The following is a 12,093-nucleotide window of genomic DNA, read 5'->3' as shown; positions in this document are numbered from 1 at the left end:
TTATCTTTTACGTCACGCACCCTGAGTTATTGCGCACCAATGACCGAATCCACTGACACCGTTGGACCCGCCTCATCCCCTTTCATAGGTATTTGGCGCCGGCGCACCCATCCTGCGCCGGTGGACCCGTCGCACCCCCTTTTATAGGTATCTGGCGCCGGCGCGCCAATCTGACGCTGTTGGACCCGTCGCACCCTCTTCTATAGGTATCTGGCGCCGGCGCACCAATCAGGCGCCGGTGGACCCGTTGCACCCTCTTCTATAGGTTTCTGGCGCCGGTGGACCCGTCGCACCCCCTTTTTGAATTTCGTGACTGACACACACACAGACAGACACACGTGACAGAATAAGCCACGTTCTGTCTGTTATTCTGTCACGTGTGTCTGTCTGTCTGTGTGTCAGTCACGAAATTCAAAAAAGGGGGCGCGACGGGTCCACCGGCGTCAGATACCTATAGAGGGGGTGCGACGGGTTAACCGGCGCCAGATACCTATGGAAGGGAGTGCAACGGGTCCACCGGCGCCAAATACCTATGGAAGGGAATGCGGCGGGTCCAACGGTGTCAGTGGACCCGGTCATTGGTGCGCAATAACTCAGTGTGCATGATGGAAAAGATAAATGGTTGCAGCCGTTTCATAGCCGTGACCACTGGACGCTTTGCTCTTCACCTTCATGACTCCTCCGTGTGCATATTTCCTTCTTCCTTCGCCTCAAGTTGGTAGCATGCCGCTTTCAGAAAGTGGAAACACGCATGCAAACGGGTGCTTAAATAGTAGCAAGATGTTTACGTGATTTGACGTGGAACGTTATCTCTATCAGTAGGACGATGTCTTTCACGTCGTTTTATGTTAAAACATCATTCTGTGATAACTATTGGGGAAATCAAGATCAGGATAATCAGGAATACCCATACTTCAAGTAATGCTTTCAAATAGTATCCACATTATTCTGGCATCGAAGGAGTTTGTAGCTGATGGTCGAATATTCTCCAAATGTAGAATTGACGCGTTTAGAAGGAAAACTCCGTAATCTTTAGCCTTAATTTATAATATAAAGAAGAGAAGGAAAGCGTTGTTAAAAAAACACAAATCTAATTTTACGGAAAACACCTTTACTATTAACTTTCATTGATCAGCGAAGGCAAGCGAAGCTGAAACCACCACTCTGAAGTCCGGCTTTAGCCGGACATTCAGACTGCTATATAATAACGGGCTTATTCTGTCGTGTGTGTGTGTGTATCTGGTATATATATGATATATAAGGATATATATGTATATATTAGGGTATATATGTACATGTATATATAAGGGTATATATGTATCCTTATATATATATATATATATATATATAAGGATATATATATGTATATATATATATATAAGGATATATATGTATATATATGTGAATATGAGGAAAGGAGCAAAGGAAGTATCACTTAATTTTGGAACACAAATTATCCCAAAAGTGTTGAATAAACACCCGAGGTGTGCGTTTTCATTCCCGGCTTTGCATTCTCAGATTGGAAAGTCTGTGTTTTCAGATTGTAAAGTCTTTTTACCTTCCCCTGGTTCAAGTTCAACAGCAGCGTAACATCCTAACCTTGCTGTGCCCTCTTCACGTCTTTTTTCAGAAGGAGATCCGTAAATGCACCGAAATCGGGAACTGCAGCTTTCGCGTTCCACTCTTGCTGCTAAGATCATTCTGCTCCACATGTTGAGCGTGGCTTTGGAGCCATATGTACATCGCAAAATCTGCTATGGTTAGCGTAATGCCTCTATTAACAGATTCGTGATTAAGAAGGTGATTCAGTTCTACCGTATAAAGTATGAAAATAATTGGACACAGCGGTACCAATTGACCTACAGAAAACGAAATAATTGTCTGTCGCACTTGCCGCACCACGTTCTCCTCCATTCTCTTGTTCATTCCCGTTCAGTATTGGATCCACTTTCTATCCTATTCAGTAGGTACAAACTTTCAACTCCTTTTATTCTTTCTTTTGGAAATCCAGCTGGAAAATGTATGTATATGTGTATATGTATATGTGTATGTACATGCAATCCTGCTGATGAAATCTATGCATTTCCTTTCTTATCTCGATAGTTCGCTTGGCGTACAGAAAGGCATCACTTGCTAAGGTGTCACAGCGCAATTAATGGAATTGCTGATTGTACCACATTTTAAGCAAGTCATATGCAGAAGTTGCGCGGCTCGACTTGAGGTCATAACATAAGAAAAACACGTTGAAAGAAGAAACGCAAAAGAAGTAATGCCATAAAAGTTCCGAAGAAAGGAGAGCACTGTTGAACTAATGATACCTACTCTACCACCAATGCTGCTTTGTTCATTTCAAAGTTTCATTAACTTTGCCACATCGTGATGATGACTTCCAGCATCTTTTCTCACATCCAAATCTCATTTGGCTGTTATGCTCTGCATTGACTCTGATTGTATGCTTGATATCTTTATTGTCCATAATGCGATACCGTCAAGGAGCTAACGCAACAGATTTTTCCGTGACTACGACAATGGAGCACTGCTATTCATGTACAGCTGGACGGAAATATTGAAAACTGTTTGAAAAAAGGAAGTAAAAGTTGCCATGATCTTACCACCGCGCAGCGCTCTCATTTTGCGAGTGCAGAGGTTGTATCGTCTATTAGCGGATGCATAGAAGAAGAGCATTTTTGTCTTTCTCCGCCATGCGCACAACATCAAAGTGGTTGAATACGTTCGTCGACGCTAATAAAAAAAAGGAGACTAATTGACTGTTGTTGAGAACAAAAACCTGTTGAACATTAATGCAAAATCTCCACGTTGTGTTTGCCTCATGTAAACTTAGGCCATCAATTCTTCAATTCAAGGGACAACTTCCCTTTATGTTCTTTGGGTGAATCCAGAAAAAAAAACAAGACTATTGGTATTTCGTAGAGTATTGCGTCGTCGACTAATGAAGTGGATGAAACGCTCGCTTTTTTTGGTTTCGGAGTTCACAGCTTAGTTGCGTTGAATACTTTATCAACACCCTGTATGGTTCCGCAGTCTACTAACCGAACTCATCTTCCCTCAGTCATCGTGAAAGACGGCGTTGAAGGCACCGTTTTTCTTTACGATTTCAGTTGCAACGCGTCACCCTTGCGCACGCGCCGCGCCCTCGAGCGGGCGGTCAAAGAACAATGATGTCTTCTCACTGCCCTATTCAGGTGAGAAATATGAATAGGCTCTTGAGGTATCTTGGAGTACTTGGAAGACGAAAGACAGACGACTTTTATTCCAGATGATACACAATCTTGCCACCTTTTCATTGAAATGATATGTGGAAAAGTATTCCTTCATTTACAAAACTGAGTTGGCCTTTGAGGGTGAGCAACGACGTCGATCCAGGGCAAAGCGCAGTGCGGTTGATATCGACACTGGAGTTGGAGGAGTGAAACCTTAGCGTTGAAAATGTCCCTTCCGGCGTGCACTTCACTAGTTGTGTCGTATCCTGGCATTTTAGTTGGGCGGTCTCCTCGCTTATTGATGACGTACATGACACATATGCCATGGATCCTTGAGTGCATGAGTAACATCCAGATAGTTCTTCCATATTTACTTCACAAGAGTTGTTATGTTTTTGGGCGGCGATGACGAGTTCATGTGCCGAGATTCGGACTGTGAGCGCGGAGCCAATTGTAGTCTTTGCTTTTATTGGTGTGCCATCTTGTACTATTGCCACTTGTTCCGATGTTATCGGAAGTCTGTTGTGGGTGTTGTGTATGTATATGTTCTTGGTGTACAAGAGCAAGCGCACTTGGCAAAAAAGCAGTTTTTGAAGTGTTTGGCATCGTCCTCTGTAGTACACTGAATCCTTCCCGGGGAATTTGGTAGAAGCTGTCCTTGAGGCGAAGTTTCGATGCGAGTTGTTCGTTTTTCATCGGAGATGAAGTAGCTTGATGCAATAGGAAGATTTGGTGAAATAGTACTTGTCAGAGTTAATTGAACGTTGTTCCATGGATTCCAGGTTGGAGTTTGAAGTTTTCGGTGAAAGTCCATCCTTCGTGTGTGAGTGAAATGATTCCTTCTGCATGGACGTTCCACGAAGGGCAAGAAAAAAATCGTTAGATCGTTGATGACGTCGTGCAGCGTAGTAGCTGTAGAAGAGACATGAAGAGGTGCAGCGGAAACATCAGTTGCACTAAAAGCACCGACAGCTCGGTACGCAGAACGTGAATACTGTGTTGGAATTCGAGATTGTGCTGAATTCACATATCTTCTTTTCCGGAGTGAGAGATGCGCATACATTTTCCTTACAAGTTGCGCTATTGTAGCACTGATGGTGAGACTCGGTGTAGAACTGGTGGTCTCGTGTGAAATGTTCGGTTTTTTGGGTTGCAGACATGGGAGATTTCTTTAAGTTGAATAGCTATTGTTCCCATCGCACGATTTTTTCCATCACTAAAAAGGAGGCAGACTTCTTGGCCTATAGGTTGGAGTGTTAATTGCGTCATTTGATCGAAAGTACATCGTTCCATGCTGTTATTTGTTGTGCAGGTTGACGTACTTCCTTTTATTGTTACTACATCAGAACAGCAGTGGGAAGTAGAGATAGAGATTTGGAATGCAATGGTAGCGACGATGCCGTACAGCTTCCTCCTTCTTTTCTTGGGTTTGTATGAAGAAGTTTCAACGTTGTAGGTTTTATGGCTTCCAGAGATTTTTCTGCACCTCCTTAGGAGTGTTCTGAAGAAGAGTTGTGAACGTTGTTATAATCTTCTGCTGCTCCAAATGATGGCGCTTAAGATCGGAGTGAAGGCGTGATTCAAGAGTATCGAAGTGATAAGAAGAATTACGGCTACTGATATTTCTGTAACTGTCCAGCATTGACAGTTGTATGCCTTCTCCCAGCACAGCCTGCATTGCAAAGTTTCGCATAGTGGTTGACTAGGGCAGGTGACGTTGGAGGAAAGAACATGTTGGCCGTCAATCCATCCCATTACAGAGGCTGTATATTCGAATAATACGATCGATGTCGGGAAAAAGATAGTCGCTTCCGATTTGTAATGGTTGACGTAGATGCATGTAGATGAGCTGCAGACTTCTAAAATATCGATGCTTTTTGTTGTTTCAACAGCTATTCCTCCCTTCAAACATCTTGGTTTTGAGTAGCTGTCTCATAGATCCTCGAGGTGATCTTTGAAGCCGTAGTATTCTTTTGAAGTTGCACCCCGAGAACGTATGATAATCGAGAAGTTCTCAAAGTCGAATGTTGTTAAGGAAGAATAGTAGATCCAGAAGACTGATTGGGACATCGGTGGAGAGCAGTGCTGATTGCGGCAAAATGCGCTTGATCTGGTGGCGGGTGTGCTAATAGGTATGGGAAGTGAGTTAAGCGGCCGTCAGGTTTGAAGCAGTAGTAGTCTTCATTATTGAAGAACTCTCTTGTCGTTAGATTTAGTTCGAGGACGATAATTCTTGAGCCATCGTAGAGCTCAATCTGGTGAAAGATTCCACGTTTCATGGTGCTGGAGCATGGTGACGATTGTTGAAATGAACAGACGTGGCTTGTGAAGATTCTTTATATCGTCCATCGTAGAAGAAACAGGTGGTCGTCCATTTTGGACGAGGACATTTGCTGCCAAAATATCCGGAGTTCGGAGGTAAAGGAATCGTTACTCTGGTGTGCCCCAATGGACACTGGATTGGAAACCAACATTGTTTCCGTTCCTTACTATCTCCTTGGGTTCTTGCCAAGGCGATTCCTTTTTCCATACATTGATCTGCATACATGATTTTCTTCGCTACTGATGAGGTGGTAGGGCATCGGCTGTTGACGACGGCCATTTCAGATGAAGCAAATCCGATCAAAGTTACTAGAAGGGTCACACATGACACAGTAACGTTGGGGATGGCGTTCGTTTTTGATCGTGTGGTCATCGTATGATATGGTTCTGCGGCTATAGAGGTTTTACAGTGTCGATTTGGTGGTTGTTGTTCTTCTCTGCTGGATGATGACACTTCGAGTGGACTGATTAAACTGATTGACCTTGTAATGATGTTTTTGTTAGCCAAGCGAAGGTTGACATTACGTCGAAATTCATCGTTGGAGCCAATTATTTGTCCAAGTTTCCACTGTCCACGTTTCACAGAATCGTCGTGAATTATGACGCAGTCTTCAAGGCTTGGTTGTGCATCGATTTCGAGACGTGCGTGGTGGTGACTGCTTTTGTACTGCTCTCAAACTGACCAGATACTCAGCTCTCCATCGTTTCCAGAATAAGGTGAGGATCTCGTTTGTAGAGTTCCACATTTCAATTAGGTTTCCTTGAAGGTCAGTGTGTGGGTTGAAATCTTCGATGAGCTCGATGCGTGGCATAGAAATTAGTGCTGTTGGTCGAAGAAAGTCGATTGGCCTCAGCGGGTGATGAGAGTGCTCGTCGGACACGTAAGCGAGCGGTATTGAGCTACAAATGGCTGTAAGGGTTTTTAGCATTTCGATATCGAAGATGTTGTTTTTGATTGCGTTCCGGTAAGCTGCTTTGAAAGTCCCCACCATTCTTTCGTAAAAGCCTCCTTGCCAAGGGCTATGGCTTCCGATGAAATGGAAGGAGATCTTGCTGTTTGCGCAGTAGTCCATGACGTTTTCATCTTCTGGTTGCTTCCTGAACAAATGCGACTTGAGTGTGTTGAAGACTTTGGCGTTGTTGCAGATTATCCATTGTGGGAACCCGTTTGTTGCGACGAATCGCCAAATTACATGGAGAAGTGCTGCTGTAGACATGCTGGTTACTATCTCCGTAAAAATAGCTCTAGTATTCAAGCAGGATATCAGCATGATCCAGTATTTGGATCTAGTCAAGTTATCAATTTTGAAGTTGAAGGGTCCCATGTAATCCATACCGCATCGCTGGAACGGATACTGTGGTTTCGTTACTCTTTGTTTTGGATGAATAGGGAAATCAGGTAGTGCGTACGATTTCGATTTCGCCTTTTTGCACATGTAGCAGTCGCTGTGGAGTGTTTTTTTACCTTTTGACGTACCTTGGTTGATCCAAACTTTGGTACGTAGTTCACAAAGTGTTTGCTCGACTCCGCAATGGTGATTAGTAAGGTGAATATGGAGAATATAAATAGACGTGATGTAGCTTTCTCGAGGCATATAAATAGGATCGATTGCACTTGTAGGGAGATTTGCGTTGCTGATTCTTCCTTTGCTTTTCCACAATGAGGTGCTATTGCGAAGATATAAGTTCAGTTGTTCCTTGATCGTTTTGCTCGGTGGATAACTTAATTGTGCTTATCGGCAGATGATTATTTATGCGATAGAAAGTAGTCGGTTCCTCTTGTCAGAGAAACGGTGTTTTGCCTTTGAGGATTCCTTGACGACGAAGAGCAAGATGATTATCACAGTGTTGAGAAGTTGTAACCATGAGCTGAATTGTAATGCATCGAACAGTGGAATATGTGCGGGATCGGTGTCAGACGTAAGGAAGCAGTCAACAACTTCTCCGTGGTTAGAAGCGGGATCAGTAATATCTTCTGGCGACGTTTCTTCTTGATCGAGAAGAAATTTTGGTCCATTGAACCACAACTTGGAATATAGAAGGTCTTCTACTGCCAGTCCTCTGCTTCCTATGTCTGCTGCGTTCAGGTTACTGGGGACGTAGCGTAATATGGCCGATAGAACGTTTGTTCGTATAGTGTTCACTCGGTTGTTGATGAATGAAAATGAACTGGAAGTGATTTCTCGCATTTCGACCACTGCAGGGCGACTTTGCTGTTCGACCATAAGTAGCACTTCTGGATTGGTGTAACAATCTGAGTCTTCATGAAGTTGGCAAGTTTTGCTCCTATGGCTAGTGCTGAAAGTTCAAGTCGAGAAATTGTAGCTGCCGCTCGAAGTGGGGCTGATCTTGATTTTGACATTAAGAGTGATACGTTCTTCTTACTTTTATCTTCGTAGGTTACCAGGTACGCAACTGCTGAATAGGCGGTCCTCGACGCATCCGTGAAGACGTGGAGTTCTTAACATAGGTTCTTCGAGTCGCCGAGATGAACTTTCCGGAGAAGTCGAAGTTCTTGAATTGACCAAGTTACAAGAATCGATTTCCACTCCTTCAAAAGTTTGTTTGGCAGAACTGCGTCCCAATGGAGTTCTGTTTTCCAGAGCTTTTGGACAAACACTTTTGAAATAAGAGTAGATGACGAAATCCATCCAAGTGGATCATAGATGCTTGCTACATTCTTAAGTGCTTTTCTTTTAGTCCATGTGGTAGATGTTTCTGATGGTTTTGAAGAGAAAGTGTGAGTTCGTCACTCGTAGTGTTCCATTTAAGGCCGAGTATTTTGGAAATTTCGTCTACCGGTGTGTGTTCTGCTTTTTCAATTAGCTTACTGAATGCTGCATCATTGCTGGCGAACTCTCGAACATTCATATCTGCTTCCCGAAAGATTTCTTTGGTTTCTTCGTACATCAGTTTTGCATCGTGGCTTGAGTCAGCTTCCAGGAACAAGTTGTCGACTTAGAAATTCCGAAGAATTCTTTGCGCGAGGTTTGAGGAGGATTTACTGAGATGATAGCGTATCATGCCGGACAGGAGAAATGGTGAGGAGATTAACCCAAAAGGTACTCTTTTGAAGGCGTACGTGACGATGTTGCTCTCCTGTACTTCAAGTGTAGGATCTCAAAGCCATAGAAAGCGTGTGAGGTTTCGACTGTCTCGGTGTAGTCCGACCATGAGGAATGCTTTTTCTATATCTCCAATGATTAGAACGTTCATGAATCGGATTCGAATCAGGATTCTTGCTATTTCAGGGAGTAGCACTGGACCTCTGAAGAGAATGTCGTTGAGACTTTTCTTTCCTTTCGTCTAAGCTGAACCATCATACACACAGCGTAATTTTGTATTCTTGCTGCTTTCAGATATGACTCCATGGTAGGGAAGGTAGTGGCATGTAGATGAAGTGTCGCCTATTTGACTTCTTCAATGATGCCTTTTTGTAATTGATCCTTGATGATGTTGTGGTACTTGTCGAGTAAGCCGTAGTGTTTCTTGAAAGTGTTTACGGTGGACTTGAGCCGCGACATTGCCATATTGAAGTTGTCCGAAAGTAGTGAAGTGTCCTCTTTCAAGGGCAGCCGCACCATACATACCACATATCCTTCTTCAGGGCTGAAGTATATAGCGTCGTTGAATTTTTGGAGACATATTTCGTCGTCAGATTGAGAGACATCGTCAATTATTCCGACGGATTCGAGCGGACAAAACTTCTGTACCAATTCCTCCAATTTGTGGTGTTGAATTGGGTTTTCCAGCGTATCGATACAGCTTAGCGCCATAGCAAATTGATGAGTATGGAGGCGTTTTCGATAATTTCGTTTTTGATATTTCCGAGTCTGGTGTGGACGAGATCGTATCCGTTTGGAAGTTTCTCAACATAGAAGTTATTTGACAATACAAGCTCCCAGAAGTAATCATTGCCAATTACTAAACCTGGTTGAGTGGTGGTGCTGCACGCTGGCATATCTCCACGTATGTGGTCTTTCGCTAATCCCATTTGCATTGGCTGGGAAAGAAATGACAGTGTCCGAACCCTTAGCATGGTGCTATCATCGTTTTCCAGTACGAGACCGACATTTGTCCTCGATGACGGATGAATTTGGTCTTCATCGTTGCCAAATGTTTGCAGTGAGAGAGGTTGTTCTTCTTCTATATTCAGATTTAAGTCGGTGGCGATTTGCTTTTTGATCATCGTTATGGAGGCTCCGCAGTCAAAAAATGCAGTAGTGTGTATCCTTCTTAATGACTCAGGATTGAAGAGCGTGATAGGAGTACATATGAGGAGATTTGTTGTCGGGGTAGTGCGAGAGTTGACGGTATTCGCAGCGTGGAGGTTGGAGACATCTTTGGAGTTGCTACCTTGGTCATGACGTTCTTGGACCGAAGTTTGAGCTTGTTGAGAGGCGATGGAATATGGATAAAGAGGAGCTGGAGCAGGATCCAGGGTTGAGATGTGGGAAGCTTTTCCAGTAGCACCTATTAGAATCATGTAGGAGCGGTTGGAAGGCGGAAGTATCTGCTGTGATTTGGTATGAAGTCGGCTTCGATGAGACAGTGAGGAAAGCTGTTGAGTCATCGCGGGAAGGAAGATGGCGGGGGCGGGTGGAAGGTTCCTCTTCACCTTGTCTCAATGAATACTGAGAGCATATAGAAGAGTGATGACGTTTTGAGCAGTATATACAGGAGTGTTTGGATGAGCACTCCTTGGTAACATGCTGAGAATCGTTTTGCTTTGATGATCGCTATCCTGTCTTTTGCAGTTTTATAAACGGAACATGTCGTCGAATTATGAAGAGTGCTGCTACAAAAGGAGCAAGGTTTCTTTTGCAGATGAGAAGTGAGAATCCATTTTGGAAGTGAACCTGGTCTTTGAAGGGAGGTTTTCTTAGCTTGGTGCTGTGGTAGTGCATATGCTGTAGCGTCTGTGGCGTGGTGGCTGCCATCTTCCATTCCTTCCAGTGTTGCCTCCTTCCGAACTGTCTTATTGAGGAGTCGAAGAAGTTCTGTCGGCACCAGATTTTCGGTATTTCCGCATTGGTCTTAAATACGACTTGAAAATAGGTTTTTTTTGAAGTTTATTCAGTAGAATTGCTCCAAGAGCCTTTGAGTCGTCCTTGTATGTTGTAAACTGACGTACAAGCGCGAACATTTGAGAGTAGAGAGGAAAGGTTTCGTCTATCTTTGTCACAAAGTGGAAGAGAGGCTAGTGCGAGTGTAAAGAATATTCCTCGTTGTGACGTGATCGTCGAAATGATTCTTGAGAATTTCGACGGCTACTGAATAATTCGCAGAGGTAACAGAGAGTCCTTTAATCGTTTGTAAGGCGCATCCGCGTAAGGTAGACTTCAAAAGCGAGAATTTCGTGGCATCATCTAATTGAGGCTTGTCGCCAACAACAGTAGAAAATCGTTGCCAAAATTCGGGAAAGTCCAACAGGTTACCTTCAAACACTGGTAGATCGAGTTTGCTGAGGATTGACGCATCCACAAAAGATAAATTGGAAGGTTCCACGTGCTGGATAGGAGGATGTACTTGAACGGATGAAACAGCAGTGGGCTGTGGGATGGGGAATGTCGATGACGGTTCGGAGGACTGCAGGGAATCGGCGTCTGATTCCGTATAGGGTTCGAATTGTAACTGTCGTCTTTGCAGTTCTGTCTCGATTTGTGGGCGTTCGTTGTCTAATTTCTGCAATGTAAAAACAGCATCATTGATAAGTTCACGGAAATCGCCATACTTGGAAATATTGGTGTGTAGAATGCCTTCTTCTTCTGGATGGGATTCCATTAGTTTCTGCCAATTAGTCCACCAGCGGTTTATGCGGAAGTATACTCGAAACAGTGAACCGTGGGCCGAGGTGTGGCTTTCGTATACGTTCAGGAGCTCGTTATCAGTTAGGGTCTGGAGCTGCGTTAGTTTGAAGTCTTCGCGTTGTAATTCACCAAGCGTCTTGCGTATTTGCCGCTTGACTATGCCTATTTGTTGGCGATTAATGGCAGACATGGTATATTGAGATGACGTCGAGGAGAGTTGACAATAATCCAAGTCAGTTAGATCGGGTTGTAGTCGACGAACTATGAGGGCGGGTGGGCGTTTCTTGTAGAGACGGCATGGAGAGGAGAAGGCGAAACTGGCGAACTATGGTAGAATCTTCTCACGGGCGGAGTATGGCAGAAGCTGACGAAGGGTGGGGAGAATTGGCTCTTGTGCTCAATATCTGTCTAAAGAACCGAGTTGGCAGAAGGGTGCACCGGCGTGGCGGAGGGAAACTATGCCGTAGTTCTTTGAGTGGTGGTCGCCATATCTTGGAATACTTGGAAGACATGAGAAAGGAATGGCGAGATATAACGAAAATTACATTATGCAGTCAAAACATTCAGGAAGATGATTAAGGAGAAAATTTCTTGAATTTCGTATTGATTGATGTCGATCCAAGACAATATCTCGACATTCCTTCCATTCTTCCCCATTCCTTAACCCTATAAAAGGTGGCAAGATTGTGTATCATCATTCCTGGAATAAAAGTCATTTGTCTTTCGTCTTCTAAGTATTC

The 12,093-nt window shown here is 43.8% G+C and overlaps 5 protein-coding genes across 7 annotated transcripts; all 5 read right to left on the bottom strand.

Annotated features, from left to right (window-relative positions):
* Window positions 1-5,496: 5,496 nt before the first annotated feature.
* Window positions 5,497-5,916, bottom strand: RB195_018784 (uncharacterized protein; the record flags this gene model as incomplete). 2 transcript variants are annotated; one of them, XM_064186372.1, is made up of 1 exon in its annotated part: window positions 5,497-5,916. In XM_064186372.1, one exon carries the CDS (start codon window positions 5,914-5,916, stop codon window positions 5,497-5,499), a length of 420 nt encoding a protein of 139 aa, XP_064042252.1. The 2 variants fall into 2 exon arrangements, with proteins under 2 accessions (XP_064042252.1, XP_064042253.1); XM_064186371.1 differs by having other exon boundaries at window positions 5,497-5,823.
* A 238-nt stretch (window positions 5,917-6,154) lies between these two features.
* On the bottom strand, window positions 6,155-6,979 carry RB195_018783 (uncharacterized protein; the record flags this gene model as incomplete). Its single annotated transcript, XM_013450759.2, has 1 exon — window positions 6,155-6,979. The coding sequence occupies one exon, from the start codon at window positions 6,977-6,979 to the stop codon at window positions 6,155-6,157; it is 825 nt and encodes a 274-aa protein (XP_013306213.2).
* Window positions 6,980-7,294: 315 nt separating this feature from the next.
* On the bottom strand, window positions 7,295-7,768 carry RB195_018782 (uncharacterized protein; the record flags this gene model as incomplete). The annotated part of the gene is made up of 1 exon (XM_013450758.2): window positions 7,295-7,768. The coding sequence occupies one exon, from the start codon at window positions 7,766-7,768 to the stop codon at window positions 7,295-7,297; it is 474 nt and encodes a 157-aa protein (XP_013306212.2).
* Window positions 7,769-9,309: 1,541 nt separating this feature from the next.
* RB195_018781 (uncharacterized protein) lies at window positions 9,310-10,116 on the bottom strand (the record flags this gene model as incomplete). 2 transcript variants are annotated; one of them, XM_064186369.1, is made up of 1 exon in its annotated part: window positions 9,310-10,116. In XM_064186369.1, one exon carries the CDS (start codon window positions 10,114-10,116, stop codon window positions 9,310-9,312), a length of 807 nt encoding a protein of 268 aa, XP_064042250.1. The 2 variants fall into 2 exon arrangements, with proteins under 2 accessions (XP_064042250.1, XP_064042251.1); XM_064186370.1 differs by having other exon boundaries at window positions 9,310-10,029.
* A 608-nt stretch (window positions 10,117-10,724) lies between these two features.
* RB195_018780 (uncharacterized protein) lies at window positions 10,725-11,543 on the bottom strand (the record flags this gene model as incomplete). The annotated part of the gene is made up of 1 exon (XM_064186368.1): window positions 10,725-11,543. One exon carries the CDS (start codon window positions 11,541-11,543, stop codon window positions 10,725-10,727), a length of 819 nt encoding a protein of 272 aa, XP_064042249.1.
* Between the last annotated feature and the right edge of the window lie 550 nt (window positions 11,544-12,093).

The sequence above is a fragment of the Necator americanus genome, chromosome II (assembly GCF_031761385.1).
Source record: "Necator americanus strain Aroian chromosome II, whole genome shotgun sequence".
Classification (NCBI taxonomy): domain Eukaryota; kingdom Metazoa; phylum Nematoda; class Chromadorea; order Rhabditida; family Ancylostomatidae; genus Necator; species Necator americanus.
Note: the sequence above shows the minus strand (reverse complement) of the source record. Positions and strands in the feature narration are given on the sequence as shown.